Source organism: Calliphora vicina, chromosome 5 (genome assembly GCF_958450345.1).
Source record: "Calliphora vicina chromosome 5, idCalVici1.1, whole genome shotgun sequence".
Lineage (NCBI taxonomy): Eukaryota > Metazoa > Arthropoda > Insecta > Diptera > Calliphoridae > Calliphora > Calliphora vicina.
The window spans coordinates 42,467,712-42,486,629 of record NC_088784.1 but is presented as its reverse complement, the minus strand read 5'-3'; the positions used below and the strand labels follow the sequence as shown (position 1 = coordinate 42,486,629).

Here is an 18,918-nt window from a genome sequence, read left to right as displayed (position 1 = left end):
GAATACAATATTCGAAATATAATTTAGATCAATTCCTGATGCTACCTGAATTACGTCAAATTACATGGCATTTCTATACAGTATTTGTGCACTGGGAGACAAAGCGTTGCTATAATCAAATCAGATCTGAGTAAATTAATTTCAAAAACAAACAAAAAATGTGAAAATCATAGTTTTTCTTCGAATTAGGAGGACTGATGTAATAATATACAACTGCAGCTAGGAAGAATGTGAACTGTATAGAGAATATTTGTGTAGAGTAGTATAGTTAGTAGTGTTACACTTGTTAAATATGTTATCATTTGTACGTGTTTAATTAACATTTTACAACATCAATTGGAATGTAATCTTTGAAAATAATTTGAATATTAAAACATTTATAATATAAAAACATCCAACTGATGCAACTAGGGAATCAAATATGCAATACAATCAGATCTATAATTGTTTTAAATGGAGTATTAGGATTTGATAGATTTTAAAACAAACCAATTATAATGGCACTGCACAAAAATAATATATGTAATATAAAAATATTCTTAATTCAAGTACTAAACACCAATGGAAAATTCCTATAGATAATAATTTGAAATCCAAGCATATTTTTGAATTCAATTTGCCATTTTTGGAAACGAAAATATGTATTTCTATGCATGAATATGGAGCAAGTATTTCTGTCACTCACAATCCTACACAAATATTTTAATCATCACAAAAATAAAAAATGCATTTAATAAGGCATACAAATCAAATCGACTTAATTTTATTCAATTACAATCATGTTTAGGCGGCAGTTGGTTTTTGTTTCAAACTTAAACAACAAAAATTCATTCACAAAATGTGAATTGAAAATGCAAAAACTCGTTTTGTTTTAAAATGTTTGAATTTTACTACCCCCCTCTAAATTGATTGTCATTTAAATATTTATTAATTTGCATACGGCACGGCACACAAACTAAAGTTGACATTAGGAATTTTATTTCTATTAATTTAGTTTGTTGTTTTGTTTTTGGTTTTTTTTTGCGTGGAGGCGATAAACCAAATGAACGAACGACCAAACAGTCGTTTCTAATTGATTGTCTGTCGGTTGCATCAGCTGCTATTTTAATGACTTGTTTAGATACATTTCTGTAATAAAATCCTACAAAAATAAGTGTAAATAATCGCACAAACTTATTAACATACAAAATACATATGTACATATACTATATATATGTATATATATTTGTATAACTGTGCGAGTGTACATGCAAAACTATTTTCTTTCAATTTGAATATTTCAAATTCAAGATTTCAATTAAAGCCATTATTAGCGACGAATTTTTATTTTAACGCCAATGATGATCACAAGCCTTAACCAAACCACACATTTGAGGACTGCATTTATTTGTAAATTTTCTTAGCAAATTCATTTTGAAAAGTGTGAAAAATTATTAGCTTGCAAGTTAAATGAATCTAAACTTTGACTTAAGTTCAAATTACACAGGACAACAAAATCGAAAAAATTTTGGAGGCTTTTTAAACCACTACACAATTTTGATTTATTGTGGTTCCAGTAGTACAAAAATGGTCCAAATTTTTAAATTCTATGAATAGATTTTTTTAAAAATTTTTTTTTCTAAAATTGTGAATTTTTTTAGATGTTTCTCCACATAATTTATTATAACTCAAAAAGGGTTAATCCGATATTATTGAAGTAAACTTAAAAAAGTTAAAATTTACATAACCTTTAATCCGGTTATATATTGCATTTTAATCGGCTCAGTAGTTTCGGAGTTATATTAACAAATTGGAGCAAAAAATATATTTTTTATGTGAAAATATCAAATTTTTGTGTTTTAAAAAACTTATGAAAAATCGAAAACGGCAGAAATTTTTCAGATTTATTGCTTTATCGCAAAGCCACATGTAATAGGAACAAAATGAAATATAGATCATAAAAATCGTTTGACTCTTTACGAATTTATTAACAATTTAGTGAATTCGCTCATTTTCACTAAATTCTACTTTTTTGTTTGATATACATAAAATTGTGTAGTTAATTTTCTTCTTTCGATTGATTGAATATTGAAAACATTTTCCCCATGCTATGTACAAATTTTTACATATATATTGCGTTTTAATCGGCTCACTAGTTTGGGAGTTATATTAACAAATTGAAGCAAAAAATATATTTTTTATGTAAAAATATCCAATTTTTTTTGTTTTAAAATCATGAAAAATCGAAAACGGCAGAAATTGTTTATATTTATTGCTTTATCACAAAGCCATATGTAATAGGGACAAATTCAGACAATTGTATGTGCGTACAAGCGTGTACTTTGAGTGTAAATTTTACATGTGTTTTGTTATTGTAACAAAAATTTTAACAAAATCGTTATCTCATTTTGTTCCTATTACATGTGGCTTTGCGATAAAGCAATTTATCTAAGCAATTTCTGCCGTTTTCGATTTTTAAATCGTTTTTCCCTTAAAAAGGATGAGCAAATTTCAGGTTAGGAAGCTAATTATCTGTCAAAAGATGGAAATAGGCTGTCATCCTCCGACATTCGTTGCAATATAATAAAAATAAAAACAAGTGACTTGTGTTAATTATTTTATGTAAATATTTTGTTGGGTTCAGTCTTTAGATTGTTTAGATTTTATATTGTTAATCAAGAACTAAACAATAACAATTTACTAAACTTACAAATACAAAGACGTACGTTCGTTCGTTCTAACATTACAAACAAAACACGCAGATACATCTACATTTTATGCTGGTTTTTATTTCGTATGATATTTAATTTTTACGTAGTTTAGAGTCTTAAACTTTTTTTTTGTTTCTACCAGATTTGTTGTTATTTTTTTTCTTTCGCTCTCATGTTTGTCTTAAGTCAGACAAGAAAAAGGTGATGTCATACCAACAGTGATTTTTTCAAGTTTTCGTCATTTTTATTGTAGTTTTTTTTTAACAAAAAATTGTTAAGATAAAAACAAAAAAACAAAAAACCTTAAGAGAAAACAAGACCAAGTAATGTTTTAATTTACTTCAAATTGAAGGCAAAATTTGTAGTCGTTCTTCTTGTTTTTGTTAATTCTGTTTAAAGACATTACCCCTTATTATTTTGATTTATTTTTAAGTATGCAGCAACAAAAAAATTAAAAAAATTTTAAAATAAATTGTTAAAAACAACAATAATTACAAAGAAAAACATTTATTTATTTATTACGTTTTGAGTGGTAAGAAATAGTGTGATTGTTGCTGTGGCAGCAACGGTAATAAATTATCTACCACAGTTGAATACACTGAACAAAAAAACATACATAATTTTAGTGAGAATTAATTTCAATGTCAACTTTCAACTTTCAAAGAAGCGAAAAAGGAATAGAATTTTCTATTTGCGGGTTTCTCATATGATTGATATTTCTCTTTTTGATTCCTATTAATTGAATTGGAATTTGTGAGCCTAAAGCGACTACAAATGACGTTGGCAGCAATCGTCATACTGTAGTCAGCTACCTAATTATAATAAAATCCATTAGAACAGCTGTTTGTTGTTGAAATACATATGGGCATTTCCATATCATCGTACGTGACATTTGTACGCCTATAGAGTGGAATAGATTTTGCAAAAATAAGAATATCTGAAAAATAATTTGGTCTTTATGTTCTATTCAGAGGGTACTATATTTTAAAATAATAAAAAGTTCTTACGAAACATTGTTGTTCAAAACATCGAGCGAATTAAGGGTATATCGTACGTGGCATAAAACGGAAGTCATTTTGAGGTACATATACAAATATGCGAAAATATTCGAATAGTGAGAGACGTTATGTTTTCTTTTATTTTCGTACACTAAACGAAATATTTTTCCTTTACAATCCATTATATTTAAATAAAAACAATTTTTGGATGACTTTATAATAAATAAAATTTAATATCGTACGTGACATACCGTACGTGACAGATTTTTCTTTTATAATAAAACAATACATATTCTGTAAATATATGTATACAAAACCTAAAAAAGTGAATAGAAAATATACATTCGGTTTCAATAAACAATTTGACAATAGCAAAAAACAATCACGAGTCAAATTCATTTAATATTACAAGCTAATTAGGAGCCTAGTTTTCGCTGCAATTTTAGCCTAAAGTCATTTTGCGATTCTCGCGTAATTGCCCATATTTAAGAATTGTTTAACATTTTAAATGTCGGTTTTCGCACAAAATACATGTCAAGACATTCTTATGAATTAGGTTTTTGACAACAGACTTAGATTTTTGGCTCTCAGTTATCTATCTAGTTGTCATCTATGTGACAACAAAAAACATTTTAGTGTGAATTAACAAAAATAACCAATTTTATACCACTGACATTTCAATTCACTTTTCTTATTTATAGCTTTCTGTGAATCCATTGACATTTAATTAATTCATTCTTAAAAAAAATAATAATGGATAATATGGATAAATGGATAAAATAATATACAAGCAAAATAAAAAATTAAATAATTAAAACTAAATATGATTGAATGGTTTTTACACTATTTCGTATTGTATTGGAGACGTTTCTAATTGTATTTCAGAAATTTCCAATTATATTTCAGAATTTCTTAATTGTATTCTAGAAAATTCCATATATTTTTAAAATTAACTTTTAGAAATTTCAAATTCTATTTCAGAAATTTAAATTTTTATTTCAGCATTTTCGAACTGTATTGGAAACTTCTAAATACGATTAGAAAATTCTGAATTCTGAATAATTGGAAGATTCTGAAATAGAATATTAAACTTCTGAACTACAATTGAAAATTTCTAAAATATAAATGGAACTTTCTGAAATACAATTAGAAAATTCTAAAATATAATTGGAAATTTCAGAAATTTAATTATAAACTTCTGAAACTCCAAAAAAAAAAAAAAATCGGAAATTCAATTGGATATGGTGTAGTACAAGGAATAAGTGACTACTTGCTATGAATAGTAGGAAAAATGATAATTTTAAAGTAAATTTTTAATTTGGCTCTGTAATATTTCAAGTTAATTTTTTCACAATTGGCAAATTGAAATGCATTTTCTATCCTGACAAGGGCGACAATCTTTATTATCGAGGTCTATTGTAAATATCATCTATTTAATTTGCTATTATTGGGAATTAGAATATGGGAAGAAAAATTCATACATACATATATATTTTCTTTCATATATTTTATGATAAGTTAGATGAAATTTTTATTTATTTATGATATGTGTGTATTCTTATTTATTATTACAAATTTATTATACATATATTTTAGTGTACTTGTTGCTTTTAAGAAATTTTAAAATATGGACCCATTAAAAGGCTAATTTTATATAGAAAAAAATTCTTAAAAAACAAAATTGATATCCGATTTTAAAAAATACGCATATTAAAACAGTATGTAAAAGATTATTAATTTGTTAACACGAAAAAGCCAAAAAAGACTTTCAATTCAAATGAACTCAAAAAACAATCAATCATCTTTTTCTAGTCTCAGCATTTGAAATAATTAAACAACATCTAAGGTCCCATTGGTCTACATTAGCCATATTAATATTAAATTTTTGTAACTAAAAGTAGGCAACACAAATTATATATAAAATAGCAAATAATTTCGAGATATTGAACTCTGTTTTAAAGTCAGAATTCTGAGATCATAATAGAAATATCTCTTAATATGTTCTTAAAGTACTAAACATTTCAATATTAATAATAACATTGAAATTACATAGCAGTTTATTTGTTATTGTTCAATAAAATAACATACATAGAGAGAGTCAAAGATACATATTATTGTTAAAATTGATTGGCCGTTAAGATATTCAATACATACAATTATTCACCACTTTATATGGGTTAGTGGCCATGACAGCAAATCAATGAAGGTGTGGAATAAAAACCGAAAACAATTGCACAATTTTTTAAATCCTTTACGGAGCGACTTCAATCAATTAAAATAAACCAATAAACAATGAAATATATAAATAAAAATAACAACAATTGGATGTTTTGTAGAGCTGTTGCGCTGTTGGTTTGAGTTGGCAATGTTTTAAATTGAAGCAATTTAAATAAAACAAAAACAACAAGAAAAATCATAAATCCAGTTGATTTGTTATTTAATTTAGTATAACAGCAACAAAACAATAATGATGCTATGACATCATCATGATCATATCTCATACAACAAATTGTGCAACAACAATCATTGAACGTCATCATTGAAATTTATATGATCAAGCCGATCAATTGTTATTCACCCGCAATTTAAAAAGACACAGTGCAGCTTATTTTTTTTTTCTCTTTTTTGATTATAAGTCCTTGAGACAGTAAAAGTTTGTAAAAGTGCAACTTGTTTTTTGTTGTTAATTGAGATTTTTGTATTCGTTTTCATCTTCCTCTGCTGACTTTCCACTGAAGTATTTTTAAACAACATATGGTGGTGCTTATGAAGGAGAACAAAAACACCCAAAAACATTTGTCATGGAGCAGATATACAAACAAACAAACAAAAAAATATGTAAATGAATCGTACAGAAGTGATGCAATTTTTAAGATTTCAATCATAGAATTGGAAAAGAGTGAACAAAAAACTTGTTTATTGAAATAATTGTAATTTATACATGTAGCATTGTGTAGGTGTTTGTTGCGCATGCGCGTAGACAATGTGTGTCAGCAGAACATAACAAATGTTGCTCACTTGTATGTTTGTTTATTTATTTGTTCATTCGACCGTTTATTTTATATATCGTTGGTAGATAGATGCTGGTTGTGTGGTGCCACCTACCTGCCATATTCGGCATTTTAGTGGTATGACAACAATCGATATGAAAACATCGCACTTAATCGCAAAAGTAATCAGCCAAAACAACAAATACATATTGCAGCAGAACTTAAATCGAAGAATAGAATCATGGTGGTTTGTTGAGCTAATATTTGGCTTGGGTTTTTGGTTCAGTTTCAGATGCGTGTGGGCAGTAATGTTGTTGAAATAGCTCCTACTCGTTTACACCACCAACAAACACATCATGGTCGCGTTCGTTTAACATTTTAAATGACATGACGTGTAAATACACATTCATATGTATAGTAATTACATAGCATATTAAAAACTATTAAATATTAGAAATTGAAAGTTAAATAAATTAGCAAAATAGCGTAGGAAATCGAATATGTATTAACATGTAACATGTTAATGTATAAAACTACTTCCTATGCTCTCCAGCTGCAAATCAAGCTGCTAAATATTTAAAAAATATGTTTTACAGCAATTGACACACACGCCGCCCACCTCTGTGGAATTGTAACTAGATTACATACCTGGAAGTGTAAAATAATTGTCCAGATCAAACCGAGTGTTAATTTTGGATTACCATCCACAATATCTTCTGCTCTTATATTCACTAATTTGATTTTTTTATAGCGTAGAAAATCTAAAGCCATTTGTGCATTTTGTATCATATGGAAACGCATTTTTCCCTTTTCTCTTGGCTGAAATGTTGAAAAAGTTTCAAAATTAATAAAAAAAACAGTAATTAATATGTTAATGAATTAACAACTTACCAAGTGTTCGCCAGAAAGCACTTCCAAGAGTGAGAGCAAATTGTGTCCATCTCGTAAATCTTCAAATAAGTCTTCAACACGTCTATTGGCCTGTTTAGCAAAAGTTGTTGTTTTGGTTGATGTTGTCGCATAAATTTAGGTTTTGACCGAAATTGTGAGATGAATTTTTAATAATGTTTAGGAAATGAAAAAAAAGAAAATAAAAACAAAAAATTAAATCAATTTTTTTCTTGTAATAGAAAAGTAAAAGTTTAAAAACGTAAATAGATACTTAATTTTTTTAAAATACATGCAAAACAAAAATTGAAATATATTAAAAGTCTTGAAGCGTTCATTTCGCATTTAATTTTGCCACAGCACAGTGGTTGTCAACACAAAATAATAAAAAAAAAATAATAAATAATAGAAAACTATAAGTAATTATTGAAAAAAAGAATTTTAATTTGCATTTGCTAGCTTAACAATACTTAATAATATTTGTTTAATTAAAACATAAAGCTAGCTTGCTATTTTAAAACGGAAGTACTTTTTTCTGAAATGTTTATTCGAAAACTAGAAAATTGCAATAACAAATCATTTGTGATTTAAAAATATTATATTATCGTTACTATATCAGTGATTTCATGAGTTTTATTTTAAGACTTTTATTAAATTTAGTCTTTACAGTGAGAAAATTTCTATAAAGATAGGGCAAATTTGAGATTATGCAGTAAAGTGGCTGTCAAATAATGAAAAGTCAAAAATTCAGGTGTCATCTTTTGACATTTATTTAATATAATTATTTAATTAAGAACGGCTACACTCATGAACAATGAATTTTAATTGTGAAAATTTACTATCAAAATGATGAAACTCTTTGTAAAATTCGAGTAGATTTTGCTTATAATTAGGCTCCTTCAGAATCGGCAATTCATTAATTGGCGCCACGAGCCACACACCTGCTCAAAATATTGAGTTGTTGAATAAGAAATTTCCCGGTCGTTGGCCACAAACCCATATAAAGTTAGACCTTCACAATTGGCCAATGATGACATCAATGATCTTTGGTTTTAGCTAAGACGGCGCCAAGAGCCACACATCCAGTCAAACAATTCATTTGTTCCATGAGAAATTTCCCGGTCATGAAATTATTAGATTTGGCGGTGTAAATTGCCATTGCCCCCCATTCTTGTGATTTAACGCTGCTGGACTATTTTCTCTGGGACCATTTGAAAGACCGGGATGGCGTGAATAAAACACAAACATAGGTATCAATAAAACTGAATTTTCCCAAGAAAAAGTTTATTTAATAATCTCAATTTTGCCCATCATATATAAAATCCACAGCCATTTTTTATATAGTTAACAGCTTGACAGTAGTATTGAAAATCATATTTCTGACATTTCACGATCTGTGAAAAGGTATGAACGTGACATCATCTCAAAAACAAATGAACATTTTAGCAAAATCGTTTTCAGATGACAAAGAATCTCACTGGGAGCAATTTCAAACATGAAATTTCAATATGTAGCTAATATATGGCTAAAATATTTAAAAAGAAAAATAGCCAATTATGCAATTGTCAACATGGTTATTTTGAATAGCAGTTTTGTTTTACTATATTTTAACAAATATCATAAAAAATAAAAGAAAACATTTAAAGAAGAAGCTAATTGAAAAATAAGAAAGCTATAAACAAAAAAACTTAAAATTTGCTTTAGAAATCAATGAAATTAAAAAGAAAATTATTTGCTTGTGATAAGGAAAAAGCAGCCTTTTAAACTTACGGCAGACTGTGGACAACAGGGAATCCCATTTGTGTAAACACAAACATGTAACATTGTGTAGGTCTGGAATTCAATTCAATTTAATTTTATTTATTTATACACAAAAATTTATGAAATTAAAAAATAATTAAGAAATTTGTTTGTATTAAACGAAAATTAAAAAAACAAAAAAAAAGAAAATTTAAATACACAATACCTTTGCATATTTCCAATGCTGCATAATTAGAGAGGAGTTTTTTTTAAAAAAAAGCATATAAATACAATTCATGAATTATTAATGGGAAAAGAGAAAAAATAATTAAATTATTTTATTTATTTAAGCTGGGTGTAATATGGGGTAACCTAAAAAAGCTAAGGCCGCTACAATTTGGAGGCTTCAAGTTGTAAGGGCTTTATCTAGAAAACAAACTGAGAAAATTTCATAAAAAAAATATTGAAAATCGTCTTTCTGAATCAGGCAATAAATTTAGTCAGACATGAACATATTTTGATTTATATAAATGAAATTGATACTGTAAGCTTTTAAACTAAATTAAGTAAAAGCTTTTATCATTATTAGCAAAATAAAATTTTATTAATTTTTTTTAATGCAATATAGCTTATTTTGGAAACAATAAGAAGCTGAAAAAGGTCGTTACCACAATGAATTAAAATATGTATGTATAAAAACTTCCAGAAAAAACTATTTTCCAAACAATTTCAATTCAAATATTTTTTAAATATTCAATTAGTATGTATTCCTGAGCTCACCAAAAAGAAATTTTCTAATATTTTCTACTAAATTTTGAATATTGTATTTGATAATTTGTATAATTGAAAACACAAAATGGGATTTCAATTACGAAAACTGTATTTTCAACAGCATTTTTTTTTGTTAAACTTCAATGTGCGCATAAACTTTATAAATTACCCAATATTTGAATATTTAAAAAGTATTGAAAAATCAAATTGTCATTTTAGAGTAAATGTTTTATCTTCTTGTTGGTTTCTTTAAGGAAAATTTAATGATACAAAATACATTTCACATCATTAGAGAAAGTATGGATTGTTAGTGTACATACATATTCGTAACTGTGCAGTATCTTTTGTATGTATTTACAAAGTTTTGCCCTAAGTATTTTCAAAAATAAACTTTTGTTATTGTTATTTTCTATTTTGGTTTAATTTTTTTCACTTCAATTACACTGTGTAACAAGAAATTTCAGCCTAAAACATTACAATGCAAAATGAAAGTAGTTCCAGCTGAAAAATAAAACCCATTAATGGAATTTTTGTAGCCGGCAAGAATTTCAATTGTACGGTCTCTTTGGGTGAAAATTGCGAAAGATTTCATAAATTTGAAAACTTGATTTCCAGATACATTTTATTTAACATCTGTTAGAATTCTTTTGAATAAAACGATAACTGGAATATTCGAAAGAACTTTACAAATCCCTCTGGCGTTTTATTTATCCACTTGTCCACTTTCATTAAACTTTGAAATCGTTGAGGCTGAAGAACATGACTCATAATTTGTTGCACAGTGTTATAAAAATCGTACACAATTAAATTTAAATTGTGTTTTTCTGTTTCTATACAACACAAGACAGAAGATACTACTTTACCTTTTTAAGATGTTTGTTGACCCATTTTGTGAATGTTTTCTTTTGAATGGCATCGCGTTCATCTAGAAAAAACAACGAAAAAAATAAATGAAATAATTTTATTAGTATGTATGTAGTAGAGTAGTATTAATTTAATTGAATTTAATCAATTTTAATAAACAATAAACAATCATTTGTAGCTAAAAAAACAAAATTTTAAGCAAATCATTCCAAAATAACAATCAACACATGCAATATTCTCCATACTGGATCCCACACTCACGCTCTCACACAAACTTAAACTAATAGATACGTAATTATTATTTATTGCCATGACCATCTGTCCATCTGATCAGCTTTCATGGGTTAATTGTAATAAATAAACCAGTAAATTTTTTGTCAATTACTTTAACAATTGTTTTATTGTCTTTTTATTTGGGAGGTTTATTAACTGAATCAATCAGTTAAAAATATATAAAAAGTGAAAAAACTACAAAAAAAAAAATAAATTAAGAAATGAAATCATTGAACGTGACATTTGTACTTGATTTATTTAGATATTTATTGCGATTTAAATTGAAATTTAAGACAAAGTAATTTTAAGCATGCTATTCATGTCAGAATTTTAACGTTTTAAGAAAGTGTACTACAATTTTAAAAGCCTAATAAGAAATTGTGACCCTTCCCAATTACTGCAGAAATACAAGTAATTAGCTAAATAAAAACCAGGTTGCTTTAAAAATAATGTTGAAAATATCTTTATCAGACAAATTCAAGACACTCTTCTATTTATCAGTTATAAATTACCGGGAAATTTCGGTAGTTTCTTTATAAAATTCATACCCGCGAAAATAGTTCCGGGAATTCCCGTGAAATTTTCTGAGTCATTTTTATTATTATCCGTCCGTCATTCTCTATATCCGTTCGTCCATGTTAACCGTGTAAGCTCACAATTTTAAAGATTATAAAAAGATATTTATCAAGTGATCAACCCTATTGAAACTGATCGAAATCGGTTCATTATTTCACATAGAACCATTCAAATATCACTACTCTAATGTTCATTAAAGGCTGCAATATATATTTTGAGACTTAAAAGTGAGTAAACACCAGCGAATTATTTGATTTTTTAAGATAATGAAAATCATAAAATCTAAGATTTGTACAGATCGGTCAATAACACTGTGCTCGAAATTGACACTTTTTTTCCTGTCAAGAAGGGCACCCAGTGGGTTAAACTAATTCGGGTAACTAAATTAGCTGAATTCAGTGGTGCTAACCGCTTTTTTAGGTTAGCTCGTATTTTCGAGATACACCGTTATTTCGAAAATGGAGGAGGTTGTACAACATATATTCGCGTAATTCAAAAACGGTTAAGTGTTTTTAATCTTCGCAGTCGTTCTAGAAATATAAATAACGGTATATCTCGAAAATACGAGCTAACCTAAAAAACGGTTATACACACGAAAATAGAACATGTTCTAATTGCCAAAAATGTCACAAGTAATACACATGTATTTTACATACACAAAGTTTCATATGGATCACACGGTATGTATATGTTTACATGTGGAAAAATGTCCTAATACATGGCACAAAACATAAGCAATACATGCCGCCTGACACCCCTTTTAGTGGTAGCAAAAATAATGTGTCATATTTCAGTAAAAAAATATTCAATATTAAGACATATAGTTACCACTTTAAGTTAAATTTTTATTGTTAATGATTTATTTACTGACTATACTTTCTTACTTGATTTTTTTGTTTACATACATATATTTTTCAACATAAAAAGTTATTAAAATAAATAAATAAAATTGTAAACAATACTATTCATTCATAAATTCGTTAATTGTTAATATAATACGGCTTGTAGTATATTTACTAAAAATACTAATTAAATATTGTACACATTTCCTTTGCAAATATTTTCCCCCAAATCACAAAAATTATATAAATAAACAATGAAATACTACTTCATCTTATTACTGTTAGTAATATTTCAAGCCACATTAAACTTATGAAAAAAAATATAACAAATTAGAAGAAGAAATAAAAAATACACTATAATAAAATAAACAAGGTCGACAATCAAATTATCGTTAATTATAGTACAAAAGTCACTTTTAACAACAAACAAAACAAACTTTCAAAAGAAGTTGTTTTTTCATTTCCCTTTTAACTGCTTTGCGCCGACTATTTTTAAATCTATTCAATCATCTATTCATTTATAAATTTGCACATGATTTATATGTATGAAAGTAACAACAAATTAACAGGTACTAAATGCAAATAATATAAAACAACGATACGAAACGGAAGAGTCCAAAGGAAAAAATAAATAAATATAAAACGTAAAGCACGTTTATTATTTAACGTTTTTATAAATTAAAAAAAAAAAACATCGGAAACATTTATGGCAGGTACTGCCTAGTTGCAATTTAGGCGACCAACTACTACTATTGTTTACAAAATTTTTAGATATAATTGGATCGAATTCGAAAGAAAACATTTTCGAATATCCATGTATAAAGCATTCAAATTCGAATGATTTTCTTTTAGAATCGAATTACACAGTAAACCCCCTGATGATAATAGAATATTAAGTTCGAAAATTCGAAACTTTCTTCGAAAATTTTTTAAATGTGTTAAATAATTGTATGTGCTTACAAGCGTGTTCTTTGAGTGTACATTTTACATGTGTTTTGTTATTGTAACAAAAATTTTAACAAAAACAAAACACATGTAAAGATACACTCAAAGTACACGCTTGTATAATTTTCTGAAAATAAGCGAATTCACTTAATTGTGAACAAATACGAAAATAATCAATCGATTTTTATGATCGATATCTCATTTTGTTCCTATTACATGTGGCTTTGCGATAAAGTAATAAATCTAAACAACTTCTGCCGTTTTCGATTTTTCATGGATATTTTTACATAAAAAATATATTTTTTCTTAAATTTGTTATTATAACTCCGAAACTACTCAGCCGATTAAAACGCAATATATAGGTGAAAATTTGTACATAGCATGGGGAAAATGTTTTCAATTCAATCAATCGAAAGATTAACTACTCAATTTTATGTATATCAAACAAAAAAGTAAAATTTTGTGAAAATGAACGAATTTGCTTAATTGTGAATAAATCGAAAATAATTAATCGATTTTTATGATCGATATCTCATTTAGTTGCTATTATATTTGGGTTTGCGATAAAGCAATAAACCTGAACTATTTCTACCGTTTTCGATTTTTCATGATTTTTATAAAACAAACAAATTTGCTATTAAAAATATATTTTTTGCTTCAATTTGTTATTATAACCCCGAAACTACTGAGCCGATTAAAACGTAATATATAAACATATTGAAGGTTATGTAAATTTGAACTTTTCTTCAATAATATCGGACTAACCCTATTTGAGTTATCATAAATTATGTGGAGAAACATCTACAAAAATTCAAAATTTTAGAAAAAATAATTTATCCATAGAATTGAAAAATTTTACTAATTTTGTACTTAGGTAACCATGATGCATCAAATCTATATAGTGGTTAGTGAAGCCTTTTTAGCTGTTGACCTGTGTAATCAATCAAAAACTCGATTTTGAATTTTTGTGTAGTTACGTCCGTTTGCATTTAATCAATATATCAAATGAAAGGTATTTCAATGGTCTTTCCAGCAACGTATAACCCAACATAGAAATTTGGATCCAACCAAACATTCAAAACATTTTTTTTCTCAAAAAATATAATAAAAACAAATATCCTTTTTTGTTATTTTAATATACTACTAAATGATTTCGTCATTATTTCGTATTTATAAAGTGCAAAAGTTTTAAAGCAGAAATATTCTATATAAAGATCTAATTTTAATATTGTATAAAATTTGTTTTAATAAATTAAATGTAAAAAAACAACAATAAACTGATTGAACAGTCTGTTATCATTTCAACAGGCCCATTACATTTGTTAATTCGATATAAATTGAATAAGAATCTCAATATTTTTCCATGTTAATGGCAACTTCCATTTAAATTTCTATGAATTTATACTGTGACAAAGTGCGGTCGCGCAGTATGAATCATAATTTCAAGAGCAGATTTTCAAAAACAAATTATTTATTTATTTTTATTTATTTATTACTCTTGAAAACGTATTTGCAAAATAAAAACAAAAGATATATAGAAATAAAATCAAACAATTAGCAAATGTAAAGAGCAGGAGCAACAACCATTAATGACAGTTAAAAGCTCGCATAAACATTTCTCTGTAAATTTTTTCCATTAAATGAATAAATACTTCAACCAGTAATTGCAAGTACTGATTACTCATTAACTTAAATACTCGTTTTATACAATAATAATTGCATGTACAATTATACATTGGCCGAACAATATGTTTTAAAGCGATAACTACCAACAAAAGCTAAATAAATCCCTAATAACTTTTGCCTTAAAAGGTAAAAACAAATGGAAATTATAAACAACAATTAACTTAAAGAGAAAAAAACAAACACTACAATAGATTACAATTATAGTTTAATCTATTGAAGAAATATTATATAGAATGCAATTTTATTTGAGCTAAAATTGATCAGCCTTAGAAAAACAAATCAATGTTAAGCATTTGAAATACCACCTGATTGGACTTTATTTAAATTAAATTAAACAAAGATCTAGATTCTATTCTATAATTGCTAAAATTTATTACCTTTATTCAATTGTTAACAATTTGTATAAAAAAAAGAAAACCAGTCATGTCTACCTGAGAGTGAGTGAGTTGGTGGTGTGATAGCGTGCCACAGAATAAACTAAACTTTTAAATTTTTATAGCAGAAAAGTTGTGGAAAACTTTAAGCAATTAAGACAGTTGTTGTAAACTTTTTTCGTCTGATCAGTTAAAACAAATTATACTTAAACCAAAAACACACACGCATTTAAATAACTTTTAATATTTTGTAATTGTTGGTTAAAACAACTGAAAACAAAGCAAACATTTTAATTATCAGGTGGAAATAATCTTAAAACTGTTTACGAATATTAACTCAAATACACATAGAAATAAATCTGTTTGTAATACAATCTGTACCACCTACAACTCAAACACTTTTAATAGGCTTTTTATTGTTCCCAACATTATTTACTACATCAACCAACCATAAATGTAGTTCAAGGTCATTGTTTGAAAACAGTTTGGGGTTTCCACAAACTGAAACTAACTAACGAGCGTTCAAAAATAGTAAAGTTTTCACTTGTGTTTTCGTTTTAATTTTCAGGTTACTTGAAAGTGGAACACTTTGAACAAAAAAAAATAAATAAGACTGAAAAGAAAACTTTGCATTTGATAAGATTAGTTGTTATATTAAAATATGTATGTTTTATTGTGCAAATTGTTTGCACAAACTTTAGTTTGAAATTTTATTTGGTTAATGATTGTATAAAATAAGTATGAAAAAACTGTGCCGATCATCTGATACCGAATACAAGTTGAAATAGTTGTTTAATATCTCATACCCACATACAAATATGTTATATGTTGAGGAATATTAAAATTATATTCCGAAAATACGAAAATTTGGCAATAACTCATTAAATGTGTACTATTAGGGTGGTCCTTAAACCTTTCGGGACGGAGTTTTATTTTGAGAACCAAAATATATATGGTAGACATTTTTGCATATTCTAAAATTATTCCTGTTCTCACATTCACCTTATTTTTGAAAGCACAATTACTTACAACAATAGTATCTAATTTTCTCAGAATTTCTTATTAGAAATGTTTACACGTTTGTTTAACCTTAATTATATAATTTTCAAAATTTTATTTTATATTATATTGTTGTAATTATGCTTTCAAAAATAGGGTGAATGGTGAAAGTGAGATCAGGAATAGCCAGGAATATGTTCTGCATACTCAGAAATCCTATATCCTGGTACATAAAATCCCAATAAGCATTTTTCGTGGGACATATAATCCCAATCAGTGTTGGTGATGGGGGTGATTCGAAATTAAAAAATTAATAAAACATCAGAATATTATTAAATTTAGATGAAATTATACATTTATTTGCATTTTAGAAATGTAATTTGTGGAATGGTCCAAAACACTTGTAACACAAAGCGTTGTTTAACCTAAAAAGTGTGTTTTTGAAAAAACAGGTTTTGATTATTGTCTTTTAAAAAACCGGTTAAACGGTTTCGGTTTTTGTCTTAATAAAAACCGGTTAACCGGTTGAAATCAATTTTCTGAAGACCCCAGATATCTTCGGGATCCAAATCTTCAATAATTCTGTCAGATGCTTTCGAGAAGTTTGCTATTTAAAATCAGCAAAATCGGTCCATAAATAACGGAGGTATGAGCAAAAAACCGGGACAACCTCGATTTTTGACCTATTTTTGATCTATATCTTTATTACTAAGTTATTAATATAGACAATATGGATATCTAATGATAGATATTTCAAAGTCCATTGCAACGATGTAGATAAGGCATAACAATAGTAAGTTGGACCTACAATGGGTCAAAATCGGGAAAAATATTTTATAACCCGAATTTTTTTTCATCAACAATTTTTTTTTGTCATAACTAAAAAAAATTTTTTTTAAAAAAAATTTAAAAAGGACAGACATGGCTTAATCGACTCCGCTATCTATAAGGATCCAGAATATATATACTTTATAGGGTCGGAAATGAAAAATGTAGAAATTACAAACGGAATGACAAACTCATATAAAAATGAAATGGTCCATGTATGTAATGTCATCACGTGAGAACGGCTGGAGCGATTTGGCTGATTTTTTTTTATTCGATTCGAAATTTTCAGTAGATGGTTTGTAAAGAGTCCAGTCAACTGTAATAAAAAAGCCCCTAAAGTATGCAGTACAAATTTAGGTATTTTATTTGCAAATAAATAAGAACAGGCAGGGTTGGAGAAACTTGACGAACTAATATTAGTAAATGCTACCGGGCGAAGCTTTAGAAAATATATTTCATTTAACCGGTTAACCGTCTTACAAAAACCGGTTTGTCAAAAAACCGAAAAGTTAAAAAAATCGAAACCGGTAGAGTTTACAAAGACCGGTTGACCGGTTTTCGGTTTCGGTTTTGAATACTCTAATCATAACTTAACCATTTTACTAGGCTTATTAAAAAATATTATCACTATTCAAATATTTGAACGAATGTTTGTTTAAGTTGGTATCATTTTACATTTATTTAAGAAGATTAAAAAAAGTATGTACTGACATAATCTCAAAACTACAAATTTATTCAAAATCATTCTTAAAATCATAAATACACATTGATTTGAACAAAAATTATGCATACGAACACAACTTTGCATAACAATTCTGTCTTGAATTCATAATTATTTATTAATTTGTTTTTAATTCATAAAATAAACAATCTAAAGTAAATTAAACGTAGAGTTTTTGTCCATTAGCACATGTAAATATGGAAGAGATGACAACACTCGACGAGGGAATTTGTGAAAAGTACCAAAAAAGGTACTTAAATGAAAATAAATATATAACTAACTAGGGGAACAATAAATTATGTGCTACAATTTAGTTCTTCTTACACAAATTGTTTGATGCAAAATACACACAGCCTCAAAAGTGAGTAAACACCAGTGAATTTTTGGATTTATTTTAAGATCATGAAAATCATTATAGTCCGACTTAATTTTTTTTTTCAGAACCAAATCTATTATTCCGCCCAATCTCCAATAAACCGAAACTTTTAAATTTTAATCAATGGATAGATTTGTGTGTACATTTTCTTATTCTTATAAATATAATTAAATTTTCGATTGCCAACAAAATCAATTAAATGAATCGTTGCTATATTGAAAACCCCAAAAATGTCAAGGATTTCAAGACCTTTATTTTTTAATAAATCCAATTTATATAAAATTTGCGTTTCCACCCTCAAGATGACACATTTTGCATTGTATTGTCTAAATTTATAACTAATTATTTAACTATATT

At 27.0% G+C, this 18,918-nt stretch overlaps 1 protein-coding gene across 6 annotated transcripts in view; it reads right to left on the bottom strand.

Moving 5' to 3' along the window:
* Positions 1 to 18,918, bottom strand: part of shot (dystonin-like protein short stop) — a 149,228-nt gene that overhangs the window by 77,233 nt on the left and 53,077 nt on the right. For all 6 annotated transcript variants that reach the window (XM_065513708.1, XM_065513709.1, XM_065513707.1 and 3 more), the window contains 3 exons: positions 10,941 to 11,002; positions 7,570 to 7,659; positions 7,327 to 7,497 (listed from right to left, as the gene is read on the bottom strand). In XM_065513708.1, the coding sequence (XP_065369780.1) occupies positions 7,327 to 7,497; positions 7,570 to 7,659; positions 10,941 to 11,002 (323 nt within the window). The remainder of the gene's footprint in view (positions 1 to 7,326; positions 7,498 to 7,569; positions 7,660 to 10,940; positions 11,003 to 18,918) is intronic.